This window comes from Raphanus sativus, chromosome 1 (assembly GCF_000801105.2).
Source record: "Raphanus sativus cultivar WK10039 chromosome 1, ASM80110v3, whole genome shotgun sequence".
Classification (NCBI taxonomy): Eukaryota; Viridiplantae; Streptophyta; class Magnoliopsida; order Brassicales; family Brassicaceae; genus Raphanus; species Raphanus sativus.
The window spans coordinates 24,096,627-24,121,323 of record NC_079511.1 but is presented as its reverse complement, the minus strand read 5'-3'; the positions used below and the strand labels follow the sequence as shown (position 1 = coordinate 24,121,323).

The 24,697-nt window shown below is 36.2% G+C and overlaps 6 protein-coding genes across 6 annotated transcripts; 2 read left to right on the top strand and 4 right to left on the bottom strand.

Moving 5' to 3' along the window:
- Positions 1-254: 254 nt before the first annotated feature.
- On the bottom strand, positions 255-1,518 carry LOC130497745 (GATA transcription factor 28-like). The gene is made up of 5 exons (XM_056990836.1): positions 1,509-1,518; positions 983-1,097; positions 657-766; positions 503-570; positions 255-380 (listed from the first exon to the last, which is right to left on the bottom strand). Exons 1-5 carry the CDS (start codon positions 1,516-1,518, stop codon positions 255-257), a joined length of 429 nt encoding a protein of 142 aa, XP_056846816.1.
- On the top strand, positions 1,447-5,960 carry LOC108813503 (mannosyl-oligosaccharide 1,2-alpha-mannosidase MNS1). The gene is made up of 14 exons (XM_018586080.2): positions 1,447-1,822; positions 2,378-2,425; positions 2,654-2,815; positions 3,056-3,168; positions 3,279-3,344; positions 3,497-3,671; positions 4,142-4,231; positions 4,424-4,548; positions 4,646-4,711; positions 4,804-4,912; positions 4,994-5,092; positions 5,189-5,269; positions 5,357-5,527; positions 5,607-5,960. Exons 1-14 carry the CDS (start codon positions 1,664-1,666, stop codon positions 5,826-5,828), a joined length of 1,686 nt encoding a protein of 561 aa, XP_018441582.2. The 5' UTR covers positions 1,447-1,663; the 3' UTR covers positions 5,829-5,960.
- Positions 5,961-6,167: 207 nt separating this feature from the next.
- On the bottom strand, positions 6,168-6,728 carry LOC130496424 (uncharacterized). The gene has a single exon (XM_056988485.1). The coding sequence runs from the start codon at positions 6,726-6,728 to the stop codon at positions 6,168-6,170; it is 561 nt and encodes a 186-aa protein (XP_056844465.1).
- Positions 6,729-7,595: 867 nt separating this feature from the next.
- On the bottom strand, positions 7,596-8,748 carry LOC108813495 (protein MAINTENANCE OF MERISTEMS-like). The gene has a single exon (XM_056988477.1). It carries the CDS (start codon positions 8,502-8,504, stop codon positions 7,608-7,610), a length of 897 nt encoding a protein of 298 aa, XP_056844457.1. The 5' UTR covers positions 8,505-8,748; the 3' UTR covers positions 7,596-7,607.
- Positions 8,749-9,057: 309 nt separating this feature from the next.
- LOC130497744 (uncharacterized) lies at positions 9,058-10,658 on the top strand. Its single transcript, XM_056990833.1, has 2 exons — positions 9,058-9,196; positions 9,667-10,658. The coding sequence occupies exon 2, from the start codon at positions 9,672-9,674 to the stop codon at positions 10,656-10,658; it is 987 nt and encodes a 328-aa protein (XP_056846813.1). The 5' UTR covers positions 9,058-9,196; positions 9,667-9,671.
- Positions 10,659-18,327: 7,669 nt separating this feature from the next.
- LOC130497740 (uncharacterized) lies at positions 18,328-20,908 on the bottom strand. The gene has a single exon (XM_056990828.1). It carries the CDS (start codon positions 20,674-20,676, stop codon positions 18,328-18,330), a length of 2,349 nt encoding a protein of 782 aa, XP_056846808.1. The 5' UTR covers positions 20,677-20,908.
- Positions 20,909-24,697: the final 3,789 nt, after the last annotated feature.

The window sequence follows — 24,697 nt, the reverse complement described above, 5'->3', positions numbered from 1 at the left end:
TTTTTACTATATTTTAGAGGAAAAATTAGAATTTTATATTGGAAATGCTCTAAGTCCCGAAACCCTGGATATAAGGAGCACACTCTTTTGCTAAGATCTTAAATAAAAGTTAATTGCATACAACCGAGACTGCAACATTGGATCAGAAGTCTGGTGGACCAATGCAACAACAGTTTATGAAGCATTTTGAATCATGACAGACTATACATAATAGAGCATTATCACCAAGATTATATCGTGACAGACTCAGTTTATCACCTGAGATGATCAAACTCTGTTTCAGATTCTCTTGCTTGTAATAAGAGCCAACACTGTGACTGTGAGGTGCTTATGTCATTAGCAACTGTCATCATCATTTGATCAGCCTCAAGATTTGCATCCTGCAACAAGATATATCAGGATGTTGCTTATTATAATGAACTTTGAGTACATATGAAGAAGGATGAATTCGTTTTAGCACAACAAACTATTTGTTCAAAACATGATGGTGTGACTTACTTACTTTACTCTTATTTAACCTAAGATCTTTGTCTGTTTGAGGAGCGCCTTTGGATAAGTCTCTAAAAGCATCTATGATTATGTGTAGTCACTTAGACAGACAAATCGATGAATCCATTTTACTACAAAACGAGCAAAATATATAGGTAAGTACTGGCTTACCTTGTTCGCCCACATAAATCCACATGCATTGCAAAGTGTTCTTGGCCCTTTAGGTCCACAACGCATCATTGGAGTTGACTTCTCCTCGATTCTACAGTGCCGGCATCTTACAGGCTCCAGAGAAATTCGAAGGAAGAAGTGTTCACAATTACAGTATGGCTGTGCTAATGTAATGTATATGTCTTGACATTGAATCAATTGATAACTTTTCAGAGTTCTGATATCTCTATAATGTTTTTGGAATGCAAGAACAACTTCTTAAGATGCTTAGCAAACACATGATCTCTACCTTAGGTTAAACTCAAAACATTTAGCAACTCACGAGATTTTTCGATTATGAGCCTCGGTACTTTCTATAGCCCATGTTTGATTCGAACTCCGGCTAGAACCAGCAGACGCAACTTCATCACTGTTTGACTTGACAGATGTGAACTGACCTTTATCATTTTATCATTTAACTTTAAATAAATATATTATTTTATAAAATATCTCAAAATAACAAAATGTAAAAAGATAGTATATCAAGAATTTAATTTTAAAAATTTAGAGTTTATTTTTTAAAGTTTATCATTTAGTTTCTTTTTGTTCAACAAAATATAAGTCGAGAAAATTATTTTTTCTTAATGAATATCATTTTATATATTTTGTGCTAATTATTTGACAATTTTTGTAAAAATGCTGTTAATAAAGTTTATCTTTATTTATTGACTAATTAAAAAAAATAAAATAAAGGACCATATAAGTAAATATATGATTGTTTTGGTGTTTCATGTACTGTTTGTTGTTTCGTTCTACATTTATTCTTCTTCGTCAACCCGACCTGCTAAATCTTAAATCGGATCTGTAACTTCGATTCATTTAATAAAGCTTTCGTCTCTTCTTCCATCTCATTGAGAGGATTCGCAAAGTTGAATCCTTTTTTCGATTTCTTCTTCCTCTGTTTCATGGAATCTGACTTCCCAATTCGACTCTGTTTTTGCTGCTGAGTGAGTGAGAGAGAGAGATGGCGAGAAGTAGATCGATTAGTGGCTCTGGGGTATGCAAATATCTGAATCCAGCGTATTACCTTAGAAGGCCGAGACGTTTGGCTTTGCTTTTCATTGTCTTCGTCTCTGTTTCCATGGTGGTTTGGGATCGTATCAATCTTGCCAGAGAACATGAGGTATGCTTTTGTCTGAATCTCTCCGTGTCTAAAGAGACAGTTCTAGTGTCATAACCGAATCTTATAAAGTAGCTTATGTTTTGGTCTCTTCATGGAATCTAGACAGAACTCTGAATCTCTCTGTGTCTAAGAGGCTGTTCTAGGATTGACCGAATCTTCTGAAGTAGCTTATGTTTTGTCTCTTTATGGAATCTAGATAGAACTCTGAATCTCTCTCTCTGTCTAAGAGACAATTCCAGTATCATAGGTTGGTGGTAAGCATAATCTAATTCTATAGCTTGTGTTTTAGGACTTGTATGGTTTGTTACCTTTTTAGCTTAGGTCTAGAAGTTAGAAAGGTGACATCTTTATAGGAGTCACTTCACAAGGAAGATGGTGCCTTGCTAGAAAAGAACTGTGATTGATGGCTCAATTCATTAAAGAAACTATTATGTGCGTTTGTTGATTTGCTTGACTTAGACAGAACAGAAGTGATGATACTTTTGTTTCAAGGAAGTGGATGATTCTTTTGTGACCGTTGTACTGCTGATGTGTAACAAGTCTTTTGTCTTTCAGGTTGAAGTTATTAAGTTAACTGAAGAGGTTTTAAGGCTGGAACAGATGGTAAGATATGTTATTTTCTTCTCGTACTCTATAGCCTTCAGTGATTTTGTTAGTCAACTTAGAGCCCTGTTTCCGTTTTTCATGTTGCACTGTGTGGTCATTCGTTTCTGGAAATACATTGTGTTAGATGGACTTTGAGTAGCTTAAGACCTACTAAATCTTCAGGACTATATAAGGTTTCTAATGCTTTTTTCAAATGTTTAGCTAACTAACTATATTTTCTGGTAGTTAGAAGAGCTTAGAGGTGTTGGCGATGGTAAAAACTTGATGACTCAGAAGGATGTTCCAGAAGATCCAGTTGATATGGAGCGAAGGCAGAAAGTAAAAGAGGCAATGATCCATGCTTGGAGCTCATATGAGAAGTATGCATGGGGTAAAGATGAGCTTCAGGTACACCGATTATTTTCCAAATGAATTTTCACCCTTGCCTACATATAATCTAGCGAAGATTCCGGATTATACAAATCAATATTATTCATGACATTTGGTGCATTTTGCTATGAGGTTATCTCAAGTTACAGCAGTTTCCATATGACTGCACTTCTGCAAGTACTGTTGTTGAGATCGTTTTCTCGGAAAAAAAAGCTTGTGGTCTGAAGTTATTCTTGTTCTTTCATTCTTTATTGTCAGCCTCGGACAAAAGATGGCACTGATAGCTTTGGTGGCCTCGGAGCAACTATGATAGATTCTTTAGATACGCTCTATATAATGGGTCTAGATGAGCAGTTTCAGAAAGCCAGAGAGTGAGTGACTAACCGGAGGCTCTTCATGAGAAGTTTGTTTCTTTATTATTAACTTCCAGCTTTTTGAAGTGTCTGCCAACATTCTTTTGCTTGTTGTATTTTATTTGCAGGTGGGTTGCTACCTCATTGGATTTCGACAAGGATTATGACGCCAGTATGTTTGAAACAACCATAAGGTTGCTTTAACAGGTTTACTTTGGTTGTTTCGTTGTATCAGTCATAGGAAGAGTTATATCATTTGGGATTATTAGTTGTGTCTTGATTAACATAAGATGTGGAGAGGATTTTATTGCATTGCATTTGCTCTTTCTCTTTATTTATTTTTCAGAGTTGTGGGCGGACTTCTTAGTACTTATGATCTTTCTGGTGACAAAATATTCCTCGAAAAGGCTAAGGATATAGCAGACAGATTATTACCTGCATGGAACACTCCAACGGGTATACCTTACAATATTATCAACTTGAGAAGTGGAAGTGCTCACAACCCTTCTTGGGCAGCAGGGGTGAGTCCTAGATTACTCAGTCTTTTTCATCTAGATCCTTTCAAAGCCGTTAATACTTGATTTGTTTATAGAGATAATGGTAACTCGCTCCAGAAACTGGGTGGTCTTGTTCTCTAATTGACATTCCTGATTATGTTCCCAAAAGACTCCTTAGAGGCTATTAGCTTAAAATCAAGTTCTAACCACTTTCTTAGATGCTTCAGTGTCACGTATAAAAACTTAGGTCTAGACTCGCCAGAAACACGGTGTCTTGGTTTCCCTTAATGCAAAAGTTAACATTCTTTTTATAGGCCTAGACTGGAAACAAGTGATGGTTTTAGAGTTGATCGTAACTATAGTTTATTAACCAACTATATTTGCTTCACTGACAGTTTTATTCTGTGTATGTGTTTGGATTTAGATATATTTGATTGAGTACATTTGGTTTTGTAAGTTGTAGCTAATTGTTGCATCATTTTTTGATGTACTAGGGAGACAGTATTCTTGCAGATTCTGGCACTGAGCAGCTTGAATTTATCGCCCTTTCCCAGAGGACAGGTGATCCAAAATATCAGCAGAAGGTACATATCTCTGTTACTTTCATGTCTGGTTTAAAGATCAGCTAATGGGAGAATATTTTGACTTTGTCCAACACTTGTTGTATCATAAGTAGGTGTAAAAGGGGAAACATATCTCCATTAGTACTGTCTTTAATTCTGAAGAAATTATTTGGTGCTAAAGATTTGATTAGTTTGTTTACTTGTGTCTCTCAGGTAGAGAAAGTTATTACGGAACTTAATAAGAACTTCCCCGCGGATGGTTTACTTCCCATCTATATAAATCCGGATAATGGTAATCCATCCTACTCCACCACAACATTTGGTGCCATGGGAGACAGGTAATTTTCTCAAACCAGACATCCTTTTTTTGTGTTGGTTGGATCTTCTGAACGTGACTTTGCTATACAACGGTTACTAAAGTTCTGGTTTTTGTAGCTTTTACGAGTATTTGCTCAAAGTTTGGGTGCAAGGGAACAAAACGTCAGAAGTGAAACTCTATAGGTAAGTAAAGCTCGATGCTGTAATATAAATAAATATTTCTATGTTGGCAAAAAAATGATAAAGACTAAGTCTTTCTTTGGCAAATGAATCAGAGAAATGTGGGAGAAATCAATGAAAGGTTTATTAAGCTTGATCAAGAAATCAACACCTTCATCATTTACATATATACAAGAGAAGAATGGAAATAGTTATAATGACAAGGTAAAAAATCTAATATAATCCAAACTTTCTACGACAAGAGTTTTGCTGGTTTTGACATTGTTTCTTTCTTGTTATGTTCAGATGGATGAATTGGCATGCTTTGCTCCTGGTATGATAGCTTTAGGAGCATCAGGTTATGGTCCTGAAGAAGAAAAAAAGTTTCTTACACTCGCTGAAGAGGTACAATAGATTTAGAATCTCAAAAATGTATTTAGACCTTTCACTGAAGTTTTTGCTCTCTGCTTATTATTATCATTCTTCTCTACTTCACTGCAGCTTGCCTGGACTTGTTATAACTTTTACCAATCGACACCAACTAAACTCGCCGGAGAGAATTATTACTTCAGTGCAGGACAGGTTGGTGTATAACGAGTTTATTTACGCATCTGCTTGTAAGTTAGTTGGTCTGGTTTGGTCATACCTACAAACACATGATTGTTACAGGACATGAGTGTTGGAACATCCTGGAACATCCTAAGACCAGAAACTGTTGAATCTCTGTTTTACCTCTGGCGGTTAACTGGCAACAAGACATATCAAGAGTGGGGATGGAATATATTTCAAGCATTTGAGAAGAACTCTCGTATAGAATCTGGATACGTTGGCTTGAAGGATGTAAGTTTCTCATTCTCAAAACACCATTTCCATCTTTCAAAAAACCTTGCAGTATGAAACGTCCCTTTCTTCATTTCAGGTCAATACAGGTGCTAAAGACAACAAGATGCAAAGCTTCTTCTTAGCTGAGACTCTCAAGTATCTATACCTTCTCTTTTCGCCTTCATCGGTTATTTCATTAGACGAATGGGTTTTCAACACAGAAGCTCATCCACTTAAGATCGTGGCACGGAATAATGATCAGAGCAAGCCAACTATCACATTACGCCAGAGGAAGTTTGGTGGGATTATTAAGGGTTAGTAGACAGTTTACTGCTCAAATGGAATTTGATATTATATAATAACAACAAAGTTCGAGGCACATTGTTGTATTAGTTTGGATAACAGATAAAGAACAGATGGACAGCTTTTTTTGCCACAGCAATTAGTAGAAGTAACTTTACTGTTTTCTAAGATTTTGTGGAAAAGTAGACATATTATCTGAAGCTGAGATAGTTTAATGGAACAGAAGAGTAAGTAATGGTTCTCCTCCAAATTAAGAGATCTTTCAAAAACAGACCAAAACCTCACAGAATTGTCTCTAATAAGAAAGTCCCTAAACATTGTGCAAAACACCAAAAGTTGAGAACATGTGACATTCCTAAGCAGTAATTCCATTTTTGGCCTGGTTTCTTGCTATGGTTTTCCATTCTCTGATCTTTGCCAAAGTCTTCTCCACCTTCATCATACGTGTCTCTAGGTTCAATGGTATCTCATCTATTGCAAGATTTTTCTGCTTCAAACCTCCATCAACATTTTCCTTCTCATTGGATCTCTGACTTTCTCCATCTTTATGAAGCAAACACTTTGCTTCCTTGGTTCCACCAGCGACTATAATCTTCTTTTTCTCAGTGTTGCTTCCATTTACACCAATCTCAGCATTACACTTTTGTCTTGTATCTGGTAGTGACACAACAATGTCAACTACTCCTCCTCCATTGGCACCAAGAGGAGGATCTGAAGAGTTCTTACAATTAGCTGAGCTCAGAACTATCTTCTTCCCTGCTTTGTTTCCCGTTTCTTCTCGTTGTGCTACAGTTTCATCCTCATAAGCAACCTTTTGACGGATCAATGCATCATTTTTATCTGCCTCAAGTCTATTGTTTCTTTTTCCAAGTGATTCAAAAGCATCTTTTACACCTTTCTCTCTGTCTATGACCATCTCAGCCGTGGTAATGTTATCCTAACAATCCTTACAACTCTCATCTTCATCATCCTCACTAGCTTGATTGTCTCCCAAATACTCACTCTTCCTCTTCAGCACTACTTCCTTCTGGCACAACTCATTAAGTGGAACTTCTCTTGAAGCTGATCCACCAGAATCTGCTATCTCGGGTCTCACATTTGTAGGTGTTCTAAGATATCTAGACCTTTTGAGTTCTGCAGGAAACTCTTTTCCCAGCTTTTGAACCGCTTCTCTTAACGGCAACACCTTAGGAGGAGGATCTAACGAGTGGTTTTCATCAGATGAGCAGCACATAGCTTTATTCTTCTTTCTCGATCTCATTGCTTGACCAATGGTCAAGCTATCATCTTCCTCATCCTTCTCTGATGGAACTATATGAGTCTCACTGTCCTTACAAACTCGCTTCATTGACTTCCGTTTCTTAGAACTAGAAGGAACATGGTCAGATGTACCATCATCACCATCACCTATGTTGTTTCTTGGTGTCAATGATTCAGCAGCTCGATGATTCTTCCTCCGCCACTCGCAGAAAATTGAAGTAAAACAAGATACTGAAGAACGAGAAGGGATGTACAATGTCAATCTATCAATAAGCTTGTTGTACTCCTCCCAAGCTGCCTCTTTGGAGAGGTTACTCCTGTTAACAGGACGACAAGGAACATCCTGAATCATTCCAAACTGTGAAGCCACTCGGTTGGGAAAGTAGTGTTCCACACTGTGGATTCCAACAAGGTCAGACACCTTGACGCATCTAGCAAAGGAGATAAGTTCATCATCAAGATTCTCATCAACCTGAACCCTCATCGGTTTCTCAGGGTAAAACCGAGGAAACTTCCAGTTCTCCAAAGATTTTGTTTAGGGACGCCACTCAAAGCTGTCCATTTTCGAGTCTGCAAGTATCTTCCTCACACTGCTCTTTGTTATCTTTTGTTCCGAGTCATCCCAAAGAGCAAACCTTGGCTCACCATTTAGCAACGGCTTAGTGTGTTTGGGCGGTCGTAGTTCCTTGAATCTCTCATATGTCCAAGCTTGGACCAACTTAAACAAAGCATTCAGCTCAATCTTGTTGATATACTTAGATCTAGTGAAAGCACAAGTGTGGTTTTTCAAGAGACTTAGATCAGCATACAAGTGTGCAATGACAGCTGGAGCCAAAGCAATCCTAACACCACTTGAAAGAAGAATAGCAACTGAGAAAACAGCATCATCCATATGATAGTACCGTGATGGAAACACAAAGTAGCTAAGCCACAACACAAGGAAAGCCACATGCTCAAGCTCATCACCACTGTCCCTGAACCTCCTCATCCATGTGGCTTGAGTTACCCTAGAACTGACTTTTTCTGTCTTAAGCATGAGCCATTCCTGCTCCAGCTTGGCCTTTATCTTCTCCCCTGAGCCATCCAGAGGAGCAAAAACAGGGGAACCCAAAACAGAGAGCCCTAGAAGAATCATGACATCCTCTAATGTTACTGTTGCTTCACCCCAAGGAAACACAAAGGAGTTCGTTTCAGGACACCATCTCCCAGCAATACCCAGAAGGAGATCTGTGTTCTGGTTGAATCCTATAGTAGATGCCATGACTGCTTCCAAGATTCCAGCTTTTTGCCATGTGGGTTTGTGCAAAAGAGACATTTTTATAGCCCAAGACTTGTAGGCTGAGTTCGCCTTTCTCCACCCATTGAAGGAAACGCTCAAAGACAGAGCCTTTCGGCCTTGACGAGGAAGCTTATCAGCTTCAGATCCTTCCATGAAGATGGTGAAACAGAGTTTTTTTTAAAAACAGTGTTTTTAGAAACAGGGTTTTCTCAGGGAAACGAAAATGAAGATAAGGAGAGAAAGTTTTGTTCTTTTTTCTCTTCTCTCTCTTTTTTTTTTATGATTTAAAATGTGAAGAAAGTAAGAACTGCTGTTGCAGAGTTGCAGAGGTGATGGAGCTGGGATGCAACAGAGGAGAGCAATTAATAAAAGGTCTCATCAATAAATTATATCTTTTGGAAAAAAAAACATTTAAAAAAAAATTGTGTGTCTCTTCTGAGCCTGCAAAGAGTATACAAAAAAAAGAGTGATTTTCATTTTATAATGTTGATGTTAAAGATAAGGATTATCTCATTAGTGATTATCTATTGATAATCAAGGAAATAACTTGTTGCCCACTCCATCACGTGTCTTGTTACCAAGACAATTACGTGGCTTATTGCCACCTCTTTTACCGACTTCTTGTTCCTATAAATAGACCATCACCCTCACTTGTAACATATGTGATAATAATCAAGAGTCTTTATTTTCCTCTCTCTCGTTTTGTTCCCAAACACAAAATATATAATTTATATAATAATTATAAATAAAGCTCTAGTTATATATTACTCACCTAAAAGATTTACAACACGTTATCAGCACGACGAGCTCTCTTATACCGACCGTTCTTAGACCAAGCAAGCGAGGTGATGTTTAAATTTATGTCTTAAATATATTTAATTTATTTAAATTTTATTTATTATTCCGGAGTAAGAGGCTAGGCCTTCTCCGTTTATTTTCCGGGATGATAGGCGTTGCCTTTTCCGGCTGATCGTTAAGATAGGCTAAGCCTTCACGATCAGAGAAACACGTGGTAAGTTTTACCTCCGTGAATAAAAGGTTAAAAATGGAAGGCTAAGCCTCCTCGAACCTTGATTAAAAGAAAAGGTTAATATGGTCGACTATGTCGCCTCAAACCTTTGAAAATGATCAAATATGGAAGTCTAAGACTCCTGGATCATATGGTGGGCTAGACCCCCAATTTTGTTTATGTTATTTAAATTTCTGCAATTTAATTTTACGCAATTTAATTTTTGCATTTATTTTATGCTTTTAATTTCTGCATTTAAATTATGCATTTATTCTCGTCTATATTTATATTATTTTATGAATACAGTAATCATGTCGAATTTGACAAAGCTCGAAATTAATGCCCTGGATATTACGGGAAATAACTATATGACATGGGCAGTAGGTGCAAGAATGCACCTAAGAGGTAGCGGGCTTTTGGAAACCATCGATAATACTAAAACGGTGTCGGATGAGAAAAAGGCTAAAGCCATGATATTTTTACGACACCACATACATGATGGTTTAAAAGATGAATATATTACGAAAGAGGATCCTGGGGACCTCTGGCAATCTCTTAAAGAGAGGTTTGATCACCAGAAGTATGTGATCTTACCAAAAGCCAAACACGAGTGGATCCATCTCCGGTTCCAGGACTACAAAAGTGTAAGTGAGTTTAATTCCGCTATGTTCGGAATTACTTCAAGGATGATGTTATGTGGAGAGAAAATAAGCGATTATGATATGATCGAGAAAACTCTCTCCACGTTCCATCCTGAAAATGTAGTCCTGCAGCAACAGTACCGGGTGAATGGATTTAAGCGTTATTCGGAGTTGATGCAAATCCTCCTTGTAGCGGAGCAAAATAATCAACTTGTGTTGTTAAACCATCAAGCTCGTCCCACTGGATCTGCTCCATTCCCCGAAGTGAATGTTGCATCATCCAGTTATGATAATTGGAGAGGACGAGGACGTGGACGTGGTCGAGGTCGAAATCATGGTCGTGGGAGAGGACGAGGAAGAAGATTCCGTCCGTATGATGAAAGAACTAAAAAGGACTCCCAAGAGAATGAAAGGGGCCGGGATGATAAAAGGCAAACAGAAAAGGTTTGCTATAGATGTGGCATGAAAGGTCATTGGGTACGTACTTGTCGTACGCCAAGACACTTAGCCGATCTGTATAGAGAATCCCAAAAGGGAAAAGAGAAGAGTGGGGGTGAAACGAATTTCATCTCTGATGAACCCGGACCATCCTTTCATGATGATACTCATCTCGACGTATCAGATTTTCTGGTTGAGCCAGAAAATATCGATGTGTGATATAAGATCGATGTGATATAAGTCTACTGTATTATAGTATCGTTATCTTTGTTTGTAAAATAGATGTTATGTTTCATGTTTCATGTTTCATATTTTATGTTTAATAATATATGTTTTATAAATATTTTAAATTCAGAAAGAATGCCAGACTTTGAGACTTTGGATGGAGATATGTGCTTGGCGGATAGTGCGTCAACGCACACAATAATTAAAGATAGAAAATATTTCTCCAGTCTCAAAATGAAAGATTACGCTGGAAGCGTAAGTACAATATCTGGTAATGCAAAGATTATTATGGGCTCTGGTAGAGCGAAATTTTCAATGCCAGGGGGAACAATATTTGAGATAAGTGATGCATTGTATTCCCCCGAGTCTCATAGAAACTTATTAAGTTTTAAGGATATCCGAAAGAATGGATATCATATTGAGACTATGAGAAAAGATGGCATTGAGTTTCTTTGCATTAAGTCCGAGAGGAAACATATATTGGAAGAGTTAAGAATGTTATCCTCTGGACTATATTGTACAAAAATAAACATGACTGAGTCCTATGCCGTGGTAAACATGAAGTTTACTGATACATTTAAAATCTGGCATGAGAGGCTAGGACATCCTGGTTCAGTCATGATGAGAAAGATAGTGCAAAACTCGAATGGCCATCCGTTGAAACACGGAAAAGTTTTGCAAACGGGCGAGTTTACATGTAAAGCATGTTCTCAAGGAAAGTTTATAACTCGGCCATCACCAGCAAAAGTAGGCAATGAATCACCAATGTTTTTAGAAAGAATACATGGTGATATATGTGGGCCGATTCACCCACCTTGCGGACCATTTAAGTATTTCATGGTATTGATTGACGCATCTACTAGATGGTCAAGTGTGTGTCTTTTGACAACACGAAATACGGCTTTCGCAAAGTTCATTGCCCAAATAATAAAGCTGAGAACGCAGTTCTCAGAGTATGCCATTAAGAAAGTAAGGCTTGATAATGCTGGTGAGTTTACATCGCAAGCCTTTGATGATTATTGTATGTCAATGGGGATTGATGTAGAGCATCCAGTTCCCCATGTGCATACACAAAATGGCATGGCTGAGTCGTTGATAAAACGGTTGCAGTTGATTGCAAGACCGTTAGTCTTGAGAACAAAGCTCCCAATTTCTATATGGGGTCATGCTATTTTGCATGCAGCTGCACTAATTCGGTTGAGACCGAGTGCATATCATAAGTACTCCCCATCACAATTGGCATCTGGGCAAGAGCCAGATGTATCCCATCTCCGTGTTTTTGGGTGTGCGGTCTATGTTCCGATAGCTCCGCCACAAAGAACAAAAATGGGCCCACAAAGGAGATTGGGAATATATGTGGGTTATACGTCACCAAGTATAATAAGATATCTGGAACCAGTAACTGGTGATATGTTTACGGCAAGATTCGCCGATTGCCATTTTAATGAGGATGAATTTCCAGCATTAGGGGGAGGAATTAGAGAAATTCCTAAAGAGATTACTTGGTGTACACAGTCGTTGTTACACCTTGATCCCCCTACGAATCAAAGAGAGCTGGAAGTTCAGAAAATTGTGCATTTGCATAAATTGGCAAACCAGTTACCAGATGCGTTCACAGATACGAGAAGGGTGACGAAATCATATATACCCGCTGAAAATGTTCCATCAAGAGTTGTTGTTTCTGGGGAACAAACTGATGGAAACAAAATAAGTGAACCTGGGGTTCAGTTAAAGAGGGGGAGACCAGCGGGTTCAAAAGATAAAAATCCCCGAAAGAAAAAGAAATTGGTTGAACAAAGTGAAAAGGTTCCAGAAGAACCTGATATTGAAAAATGTCTGAAAGAAGGCATAGATGAAAAGGTTCAAGAAGAACCAAATAAAGATAAGGATCCAGATGACGAGGAGAGAACAGAAAAGTATGAGATTTCCATCAACTACGCCCTTGATCAAAAGTTATTGATCAGAAATAAAATAAAAGATGTTGATGGAATGTTCTCCTTTTCTGTGTCCAAAGAAATAGATCACGAAAGTGATGACCCCGATCCAAGGTCCATTTTAGAATGTCAGAAAAGACATGATTGGGAGGAGTGGAAGAAGGCCATTCAAATTGAATTACTCTCCCTGAATAAAAGGAATGTCTTTGGACCTATCGTCACAACGCCTGAGAATATAAGTCCTGTTGGGTATAAGTGGGTATTCGTGAGAAAAAGAAATGAAAAGAATGAAGTAACACGATATAAAGCCCGATTAGTAGTCCAAGGTTTTTCTCAGAGACCGGGAGTTGATTTTGAGGAAACGTATTCCCCGGTAATGGATGCAATTACGTTTAGATTTTTGATGGGCCTTACGGCGTCAAAAAATCTTGAAATGCATCTCATGGACGTTGTGACAGCTTATTTGTATGGATCGTTGGATAATGATATATATATGAGACTCCCTGAAGGATTGAAAATGCCAGGGGCATTGAAAGAGAAATCCAGGGGGGTATGTTCGGTCAAATTACAGCGATCACTATACGGATTAAAGCAATCCGGACGCATGTGGTACAATCGCTTAAGTGACTATCTCTTGAGTAAAGGATATGTGAACAATGCGATATGTCCATGTGTTTTTGTTAAAAAATCGTCATCTGGCTTTGTGATCATCGCTGTATATGTAGATGACCTGAACATGATTGGAACTCAAAAGGAGGTTGATGATGCTCGAACTCATATGAAAGAGGAGTTCGAAATGAAAGATCTCGGCAAGACAAAGTTTTGTCTTGGGCTCCAGATAGAGCACCTCCGAGAAGGAATATTTGTGCATCAATCAAACTATACGAAAAGGTTATTGAAACGCTTTCGTATGGATCAAGCGACTCCTTTGAGTACTCCAATGGTTGGTAGATCTCTCAATGTTGAGAGTGATCTTTTTAGACCCTGCGAAGATAGCGAGAAGATATTAGGTCCTGAAGTACCTTATATGAGTGCTATCGGTGGGCTATTATACCTGGCAAACTGTACCAGGCCTGATATTGCTTTTGCAACTAATCTCTTAGCAAGATATAGCTCTGCTCCTACTCACAGGCATTGGAACGGAATAAAACATTTATTCCGTTATTTACAAGGTACAGTTGATTTAGGGTTAATGTATATTAGAAAACCCGAGTTTGGTATGGTTGGTTTTGCAGATGCAGGATATTTATCAGATCCTCATAAGGCTCGATCGCAAACCGGTTATGTTTTCACAATTGGTGGAACCGCGATCTCTTGGCGGTCCCAAAAACAAACTCTGGTTGCAACATCTTCGAATCATGCAGAGACTATTGCGCTTCACGAAGCATGTCGAGAATGTGTGTGGCTGAGATCAATGAGTCACCACATACAAGATTCAAGCGGAATAATTAACAAGAAAGAGCCGACGAAAGTTTTTGAAGACAACTCAGCTTGCGTCGCTCAACTCAAAGAAGGCTATATTAAGAGCGACAGAACGAAGCACATCCCTCCAAGATTTTTCTCGTACATTCGGGAGCTCGAGAAAAATAAAGAAGTGGACATCGAATATGTACGGTCATGCGACAATCCGGCTGACTTGTTCACCAAGTCTCTTCCGACTACAACATTCCGGAAACACGTCGACGGTATCGGGATGCGGCGTTTGCGTGACTTATGAAGAAAAAGCTATGTCCATTACTTTCAGGGAGAGATTACGTCAGTGTACTCTTTTTCCCTTGTCATGGTTTTTATCCCATTGGGTTTCCATGATTAGGTTTTTAACGAGGCACTATGTAATACAAGATAGATAATCAAGGGGGAGTGTTAAAGATAAGGATTATCTCATTAGTGATTATCTATTGATAATCAAGGAAATAACTTGTTGCCCACTCCATCACGTGTCTTGTTACCAAGACAATTACGTGGCTTATTGCCACCTCTTTTACCGACTTCTTGTTCCTATAAATAGACCATCACCCTCACTTGTAACATATGTGATAATAATCAAGAGTCTTTATTTTCCTCTCTCTCTCGTTTTGTTCCCAAACACAAAATATATAATTTATATAATAATTATAAATAAAGCTCTAGTTATATATTACTCACCTAAAAGATTTACAACAGTTGACACATTTTACAGTTGAGAATTTGAATTGTGATAGTACCAAGTCAAAGATATATTAATTTTTTTTTTTGCTAAAAAGGATATATTAATTTTACTGACTGAAGAAACTGATTCAAGAAAATCAAAACCAAACCTAGAAGATGGTGACCAAAAGTTTTTGCGTCTGAATTCTGATATGTAGATTTTTTTTTCCGACGAATATTATTATTAAAATCAAAAGGGCCGAGCCCAATGAAATACAAAAGGGGCAAAGCCCATACACTACAGCTCATCCCAGACAACCAAAAGACAAGTCCGAAATTCCAAAGCCCGAAGGCCCGAAAGCCCAAAAGAAAAAAACCCTAGCAGCTGAGGCGGCACCGCCGCATGCACCACTGCTCCGAGTCTCTAACCATCCCGGAGCCCCACCGCTCCCTATCTTCTTCACCGCCATAACCTCAACTCAGATCCTAGCTTTAAAGGAGAGATGCAATCGCCGACGCGAGATCTCCTCCACCTCTTTTCATCACATTCACCTAGAGGAACGCACGCGTGAAGATAACACCATAAACCGTCGGGGAGCTTCACTGCTCCTCCGACTCCACATCCATCACACCCACCATAGAACTCTTCCTCTGCTCTTCTAAAACTTTCGGAGAGCAACAATCGACAAGAGTCGAAATCTCATCCGACTCAAACAAATTTTACAGCAGATCGAGAAGAAAAAACAAAAAGGAAAGAAAAGTAGAAACCAAAACCGCCGACGACCGAAGGATATAGCAACGCGGATATTTAAGCCGACCGCTCTCCTTTATCTAAACAGGAGCCGCGACGGGGACAAGAGCCGACTGGCCACCGAAGAGATAGTGCGCCGCCGGAGACAAAAGAGGAACGGAACGGATTGACTAACAAAATTACCACCGAAAACAATACCCGACCAACGGCGTGTCTGAAAGAGCCCACTGCCGTCGGTCAGATCGACCGATCTACTTTCTCTCTCCTCTCTCTTCTCTCTCTTCTGTCGCACCAGCTCAATTTTACTCCTGTTCTGATATGTAGATTTGAAGGTATATTATTAGAACATTAGTTTTTAGGTAATGTAATTCAAACATATATAAATTTAAATTAGGATTTTCATGATATATAAATCTTCTTATCTATTAAAACAATATACATCTTATTAATGTGTCAATATACTATATCAATATCAAATGATTCATTACTAATTCAATTATCTTGTTCTAAAAAGTCTAAAGTATAGGAACTGTTTTTTTTTGAAGAAAAACATATGTACGTTTCTAAATCTAACAAAAACTTTACCTTTTTTTTATTCTCGATTATTTTTTATGCATATATTATTAATATAGAACTTTGATATAATCGTAAACATTTTAAATATATGATTTTTATTTTAATGCTATATATAATATAATTCTATAATTTAATTGTTTAAAATTTTATTTGATATTATCAATAAATAATGATTTTTATATATTTTAATTTGTTATAAATTATTATTACATAATAATATAATTTTAAATTTGGTAAAATAAGTTCATAATTTTAAATAATTTGTACATATATTGTGTTGTAATCCGAAAAACTTTTAATAAAAATTTAAAATTAAAAAAACATATTAATCGATAAAAGTGATTTTTAATATTTATTTATTAATAATATATGTAATGAATGAATTTTTTTAAAATTATAATACATAAGAATTTTCAAATGAAAAAAAAGTTATGATTTATAACTATAATATTTTCATTAGTAATGCATATATTAATAAATAATTATAAAATACTTTTGCCCGCATGGACATCCGAAACACCTAGAAACCTATCAGATAGAGCAATTAAGAGCATACATCAGATAATGGTCTAACCTTATTTATATGTTTGGTTTTATAAAAAAGTTAATTTTAGTGACAAATGCTATGTATTAATTAACATGAATAGAGATAATATGATCATGTATATAATAAATAGTTATATATAATATGTACTATAATTAATAATTTATTTTAATAATTTTATGTTTATCTATTAAATTAGATAATTGAACGTAAATTAATATAATACAACTTTTGACCAAAAACAAATAAAACAATTCTAATATATGTTATGTTGTTATCTGAAAATAATATTTTTAATCATAAAGATTAAAAAATTAAATTCAATAATAGTTATATATATATATATATATTGTAATGAGAAACTTCATTATAGATACATATATCGCCAATTTAAAAATTTAAGAATATAAACATAACTTATCATGCTAATTATTAAAATAATAATATATGTATTAATAAATATCTATAAAATTATTATGTCCTCAGAAGCACAGTAACCATCTAGTATGTTAGTAGAAATAAATAAAATATAATTTTCTAAAAAATATCCATCACACATGAAGACTTCTGTTTTAATATAATAGCTATTGCACTAAATATGCTAATATGAGCCACTGTTATTTTATTTACTTGAATCCTCTTTTTAAAAAAACTTTTAGATCAAATGGTAAGAGACACAAACTAGCTAGTAGCTTTGAGATTGTCACTCTTATATCATAGTATAAGATTATGGAACTAGATAGATAATATTCATTCGTGATTGTATAAGAGTATCTATATAACTGACTTGTAAGAATATAAATATCTTGGAGAACAAGTAATATAATCCATGTGTTTGTATTGGCATGAAGCTCAATATTTTGGCTGTGGGACCTCTCAAGTCTCCATTAGGGACCAAACTGAACCGCTGAAACTGCCATCTTCTCCCATATGATAAGACTAGGAGATAGGAACGACTAGTTTTGAGGTTTGTTTCGATTTGATTTTTTGTACAATGTTAGGTCTATTTAAGGAGATATTAGCTATCTCTTTGTTCTTAGTTCATTGCTATGTTCAAAAGATACAAATGAAACAGTTTGCAAAAGATAGTTACTAAGCATGAAAACCAGACCTAGAAAAGAAGCAGATACAAACACTTTAAAAAACTGCTTCATGGAGCAAACAGTCTGATGCCTTGTTACCATCATTGATTTATTCACAAATCACAACCACATTTGCACCTGATACCTTTGTGCTTAGGTTTACAAACTACATTCAGAGGGAGCCTTTCAAATCGTCTTTGATAATGTGATTCAGGTTACTAGATGAGTTACAAGATACCTGCAAAATATATAGTTCAGGTTACTGCATAGACATTGCCTAAGTATGTTTGAGGAACCACAATCTCCACATTTGCGCTTGTCATTGCCAGATTCTCGCTGCCAATAGGTTAATTTCTCAAAGCTAACATACCACCAGGATGACCACTGATAACAATTTGCACCGCAACCATGAACATGACAATGCCTCTCTGCATCATATGGAAATCAGTAGCTGAGATAGTTTGATGGAACAAAACCGGAAGTAATGACTCCTCCAAACTGAGATATCTTTCAGGTACATACTAAATCAAAACAGACCAAACTTCATTGTCTCTAAATAAGAAAGTTCTAAACATTATGCAAAACACCAAAAGAAATCACACCTAAAAGTTGAGAAGTGTGAAACTGTTGGCTTTATTTTCATCAGATCCTAAGCGGTAATTCCATTTTTATCCTGGTTTCTTTCTATGGTTTTCCATTCTCTGATCTTTGCCAAAGTCTTCTCCACCTTCATCATACGTGCCTCTAGGCTTAATGTTAGCTCATTTATTGCAAGATTTTTCTCCTTCGAACTTTCATCAACATTTTCCTTCTCATTGGATCTCTGGTTCTCTCCATCTTTGTGGATAACACACTTTGCTTCCTTGGTTCCACCAGCGACTATAGTCTTCTTTTTCTCAGTGTTGCTTCCATTTACACCTATCTCAGCATTGCACTTTTGTCTTGTCTCTGGTCGTAAGACTCGTAACACAACAATGTCAACTCCTCCTCCTCCATTGGCACCAAGAGGAAGATCTGAAGAGTTGTTACAGTTAGCTGAGCTCAGAACCATATTCTTACCTGCTTTGTTTCCCGTTTCTTCTCGCTGTGCTACAGTTTCATCCTCATAAGCAACCTTTTGACGGATCAATGCATCATTGTTATCTGCCTCAAGTTTATTGTTTCTTTTTCCAAGTGATTCAGAATCATCTCTTACACCTTTCTCTCTGTCTATGACCATCTCAGTTGTGGTAATTTTATCATAACAATCCTTACAACTCTCACCATCATCCTCACGGGCTCGCTTGTCTCCCAAATGCTCACTCTTCCTCTTCAGTACTATTTCCTCCTTCTGAAACAACTCATTGAGTGGCACTTCTCTTGAAGCTGATCCACCAGAACCTGCTATCCCTGATCTCACATTTGTCGCTGTTCTAAGATATCTAGACCTTTTGAGTTTTTCAGGAAACTCTTTTCCCAGCTTTTGAAGCACTTCTCTTAATGGCAGTACCTTAGGAGGAGGATCTAAGGAGTGGTTTTCATCAGATGAGCAGCACATAGCTTTATTTTTCTTTCTCAAACTCATTACTTGAGCAATGGTTAAGCTATCATCTTCCTCATCCGTCTCTGATGGAACCATATGAGTCTCCTCGTCCTTGCAAACTCTCTTCATTGACTTCCGTTTCTTAGAGCTAGAAGGAACAGGGTCAGATGTACCATCATCACCATCACCTATGATGTTTCTTGATGTCAATGATTCAGCAGCTCGATGATCCTTCCTCCACCACTCCCAGAACATTGAAGTGAAACAAGATACGGAAGAACGAGAAGGGATGTACAATGTCAATCCATCAATAGGCTTGTTGTACTCCTTCCAAGCTGCCTCTTTGGAGAGGTTGTTCCTGTTAACAGGACGACAAGGAACATCCTGAAGCAACCCAAACTGTGAAGCCACTCGGTTGGGGAAGTAATGTTCCACACTATCCATTCCAACAAGCTCAGACGCCTTGATACATCTAGCAAAGGAGATGAGTTCCTCATCAAGATTCTGATCAACCTGAACCCGCATCGCTTTCTCAGGGTAAAACTGAGGAAACTTCCAGTTTCCCACAGGTTTGGTGTAAGGACGCCACTCAAAGCTGTCCATATCCGAGTTTGCAAGTATCTTTCTCTGAATGCTCTTTTCTCTCTGCTTCCGTTTAGAGTCACTCCAAAGAGCCAACCTTGGCTCACCTTTCAGCAACGGCGTAGTGTGTTTGGGCGGTCGTAGTTCCTTGAATCTCTCGTATGTCCAAGCTTGGACCAACTTAAACAAAGCATTCAGCTCAATCTTGTTGACATACTTAGATCTAGTGAAAGCACTAGTGTGGTTTTTCAAGAGACTTAGATCAGCATACAAGTGTGCAAGTACAGCTGGAGCAAGAGCAATCCTAACACCACTTGAAAGAAGAATAGCAACTGAGAAAACAGCATCATCCATATGATAGTACCGTGATGGTAACACAAAGTAGCTTAGCCACAAAACAAGGAAAGCCACATGCTCAAGCTCATCACCACTGTCCCTGAACCTCCTCATCCAAGATGCTTGAGTTACCCTAGAACTGACTTTTTCTGTCTTAAGCATGAGCGATTCCTGCTCCAGCTTGGCCTTTATCTCCTCTCCTGAGCCATCCAGAGGAGCAAAAACAGGGGAACCCAAAACAGAGAGCCCTAGAAGAACCATGACATCCTCTAACGTTACCGTTGTTTCTCCCCAAGGAAACACAAAGGAGTTCGTTTCAGGACACCATCTCTCAGCAATACCCAGAAGGAGATCTGTGTTCTGGTTGAATCCTATAGTAGATGCCATGACTGCTTCGAAGATTCCAGCTTTTTGCCATGTGGGTTTGTGCAAAAGAGACATTTTTATAGCCCAAGACTTGTAGGCTGAGTTCGCCTTTCTCCACCCATTGAAGGAAACGCTCAAAGACAGAGCCTTTAGGCCTTGACGAGGAAGCTTATCAGCTTCAGATCCTTCCATGAAGATGGTGAAACAGAGTTTTTTTTTAGAAACAGAGTGTTTTTAGAAACAGGGTTTTCTCAGGGAAACGAAAATGAAGATTTTTTTTTGTCACGAACGAAAATGAAGATAAGGAGAGAAAGTTTTGTTCTTTTTTCTCTCTCTAGAAAAGATGAAGATAAGGAGAGAAATTTTTGTTCTTTTTCCTCTTCTCTCTCTTTTTTTATGATTTAAAGTGTGAAGAAAGTTAGAACTGCTGTTGCAGAGTTGCAGAGGTGATGGAGCTGGGATGCAACAGTGTTCTTTTTAAGGTAACGTGAAAAGGAAATTAATTAAGGGGTAATTTGTTGGAAAACCATGAAAGACAGTGATATTAACTAAATATCAATAACAGTACAATTTTGTCAATTGTCAGAATGACGATGGTGCCCCTCGATATGGAAGAAACATCTACTTATCCGTTGAACTTCGATTACTAGTATCTGACAGAGAATCTTAAAAAGATTTCAAAAATATTATGAAGATTTTGGTTAAGATATGTTTTGAATTTAAAAAAATAAAATACTACTTTTTCCTGTCATCGTCTTCTTTCTCTATCTTCTTCTTCTGTTTTTTTTTAATTTCCTAACGAATCCAAACAAAATCGAAATATATGTTCCATCATAATAATCTACATAATCAGCTGATTACAATCAATCATTCATCAACACAGACTCAAACAAGACCATGCCCTCTTGCGGAGTTCGTTCCTCTTTCGTTAAAGATTCCTACGTTCATACCTTAGACGATCAAGACCACACTACATACCTCAGAACGAGTTTTCATCCTAATAGAGCAAAGATCTTGTGCTGTTGTTCATCACAAAGAAAAACATCTTTGTGTTGCATAATTCAAGTTAATATGAGAAAATATGATTATATATACGCATAATCTTTAGCCGGTTAATATGAATATAAGATATGTTAATAATAATTGTAACAGCTAACTAATATCATGGCCGATTAAGTACCTATTGTTATGCTAAATTATATAACCATCTAATAAATTATGTTACCGTCTATTATTTAAGTAACCAATAATTATAGATTCATTCTTACCATAGTACACAATGAGATTTCTATGAATTGGAAAAAAATTACATATTTACTAACAATTTAGTTTGTAATATGTTCTTATATTTTGTTAGCCGGCTAACAATGTCAATTATCCCATCTAATAAATTATGAAACCGTCTATTACTTTTGGTTTGTTACGATGTACCAAAGTTATTACGTAGGCTTTAGCCGGATAGTTTTCGCATTAGCTATCATATGTAAATATTAACCGGACAATTGGTTTGACTTTATATTGCGGGTACATCTGCAGAAAGAGTAGACACATCTAAACCCTAAACCCTAAATCTAAACCCTAAACACAAAATGTTAAACCCTAAACCCAATAGAAACCTGGGAACCCAAAGAATAAAGAGTAAACACTAAAATCTTAACTCTTACCCCGTAAACATATTACTTGATTAAAAATATAAATTATTATGCCCTAAACCATATATTCTTATTAACAAACGTACTAGAACAGCTGAACGTCAGTGTAAACAAGTTATACATAAAATTTATTTATTAAACAGTCATGTATTTTCATAACCGGCTAACCTCGCATTTTTCACTTAGCGGTAAAGTTATTATGTATACTTTAGCCGGACAATTTTCGCATTGGCTGTCACCTGTAAATATTAACCAGACAATTAGTTTGATCCTATATTGCGTGTACGTCTAACGCTTCAACAATTTCAAGTAGAAAGAGTGGACACATCTAAACCCTAAACCCTAAACGTAACCCCTAAACACAAAATGCTAAACCCTAAACCCAATAGAGACTCCGGAACCCAAAGGTTAAAGAGTAAACACTAAAATATTAACCCTTACCCCCGTAAAAAAATTACTTGATTTAAAATATAAATTATTATACTCTAAACCATATACTATTATTCACAACCGTACCCTAACAGCTGAACGTCAGTGTAAATAAGTTATACATAAAATTTATTTATTAAATAGTCAGGTATTTTCATAACCGGCTAACCTCGCCTTTTTCACTTAGTGGTAAAGTTATTATGTATGTTTTAGCCGGATAATTTTCGCATTGGCTGTCACTGTAAATATTAACCGGGCAATTGGTTTGACCCTATATTGGGGTACATCTAATTCTTCAAAAATATTATTGTAGCCGTGTAACATAATTACATTACAGTTTTGCCATTTATAATCTGTGTAAGTGAAAAAAATATCATTATTTTTATTATCATCTGGGTTTCAGCTGTCTGTTTATTTCCTTGATTGTGTTTGGTTTGTGGTATGGCGTGACCCCTAACTCCGACAGGTTCATGCCCCAAAGAAAAAATCCGATTTGGAATGCGAAGAGGTGTGCTGATTGATCGTCAGTTTTCATTTTGTGTGAGGTTTCAGTGGAAAAGGATTTCTGAGATGAATTTGGGGATAATGAGAACAGAGAGTGAGTCGATGGAGAGAAGAAAACTGATTTTATGTAGAAGTCACTTTTGCTTTAACGATGAGGATTTGGTAAATCTATTATTATATCTTTAAATTTTCTTTCTGACAAAATCCTTAATTCAGTATTTCATATTTTTTTTCTCGATTTTCTATACGCAACCCGAATTAGCAACGTAGGGGCAGCAGAGTCCAAAGATATTATAAACAGTAATAAAAAAGGTGGCTTTTGGTCTTGCGCTAAATACCGAAGATGTCTTTGGTACACATCCAAATTTCTCATTAATTAAAGGTCTCATCAATAAATTATATCTTTTGGAAAAAAAACATTTTTTAAAAAATTGTGTTGTCTCTTCTGAGCTTGCAAAGAGTATAAGACAAAAAAAAGAGAGTGATTTTCATTTTATAATATTGACACATTTTACAGTTGAGAATTTGATTTGTGATAGTACCAAGTCAAAGATATATTGATTTTACTGACCGAAGAAACTGCTTCAAGGAAATCAAAACCAAACCTAGAGAAGAAGGTGAGCAAAAGTTTCTTGTTATCTCATCTCACAATAAAGCTTTTGCGTCTGAATTCTGATAAGTCTGCATATATAAAATAAACTTGATCCGCACAACTTTGTGTATGATTATTTTTCATTTTATACATATAAATATTTGATTTACATAACTAATGGTATACTCTCTCCGTATTCAAATTGGATGTCGTTTTAGAGCAAAATTTTTGTTTCAAAATAAGTGTCGTTTTATGATTTCAGCGCGAAATTTATGGAATTTTTATTCTAAATTATTTTTCTATTGGTTGAAATCTGGTTAGATGTATTGGTAATGATGTATATCTACTAAATATACAAACTTAAATGTTTTATTAATTTGTGTGTCAAAGTCTAAAACGACAAGTAATATGAAACGGATGAAGTATAATTTTAACATTTACCATATTACTAATTGTTAATTTAATATTTTTAAAACCAACAATTTTTATAATTTGCATACATTATTTTAATTTTTTTTAAAATTATTAGTGATATCTCTATTATTAAAATATGAGCACTAACTAAATTCTTATATTATATGATATTTACGATAAATTCTATTCAATTTAATATTAATCTAAATATTAATTTCGTTATGATTATATATATATATATATATATATATATGATCGAGTTATTTCTATGAATATAATCTTTGACTAAATAATCTATATTAAGTAAAACTTATGTTTGTCTACGGGTGATTTAAATTTTTATACCCCAAAACTCTTGGATTATTTAGAATGAAATTTTCAATGTAACTTTTATTTACAATTCTTCATCTATCATACATCATGATATATAAAATTAACACTTAAACTTATAACTAAATTTGATAAATATACACACTGAAGATAAAAATATTCACATGAAATATATTTTTCAATCATTTGACTGTCATTTATGTGAATGACATAAACTGGTACAATACCTATTGTACTTTTAAAATTGCACAATATAAAATAAACAAAAACAATTACATTAATAAATAATATA

Bases quoted from the DNA above. Each gene is read 5' to 3' on its own strand.
- LOC130497745 (XM_056990836.1), bottom strand. The intron at 767-982 runs GTGAGTTGCTAA...GGAGCCTGTAAG, and splicing joins GCTCATAATCGAAAAATCTC to ATGCCGGCACTGTAGAATCG. The intron at 571-656 runs GCCAGTACTTAC...ACATAATCATAG, and splicing joins TATGTGGGCGAACAAGGTAA to ATGCTTTTAGAGACTTATCC.
- LOC108813503 (XM_018586080.2), top strand. From the start codon at position 1,664: ATGGCGAGAAGTAGATCGATTAGTGGCTCTGGGGTATGCAAATATCTG. The intron at 3,345-3,496 runs GTTGCTTTAACA...TTTATTTTTCAG, and splicing joins ATGTTTGAAACAACCATAAG to AGTTGTGGGCGGACTTCTTA. The intron at 5,270-5,356 runs GTTGGTGTATAA...TGATTGTTACAG, and splicing joins ATTACTTCAGTGCAGGACAG to GACATGAGTGTTGGAACATC.
- LOC130496424 (XM_056988485.1), bottom strand. From the start codon at position 6,728: ATGGTCATAGACAGAGAGAAAGGTGTAAAAGATGCTTTTGAATCACTT.
- LOC108813495 (XM_056988477.1), bottom strand. From the start codon at position 8,504: ATGGAAGGATCTGAAGCTGATAAGCTTCCTCGTCAAGGCCGAAAGGCT.
- LOC130497744 (XM_056990833.1), top strand. From the start codon at position 9,672: ATGTCGAATTTGACAAAGCTCGAAATTAATGCCCTGGATATTACGGGA.
- LOC130497740 (XM_056990828.1), bottom strand. From the start codon at position 20,676: ATGGAAGGATCTGAAGCTGATAAGCTTCCTCGTCAAGGCCTAAAGGCT.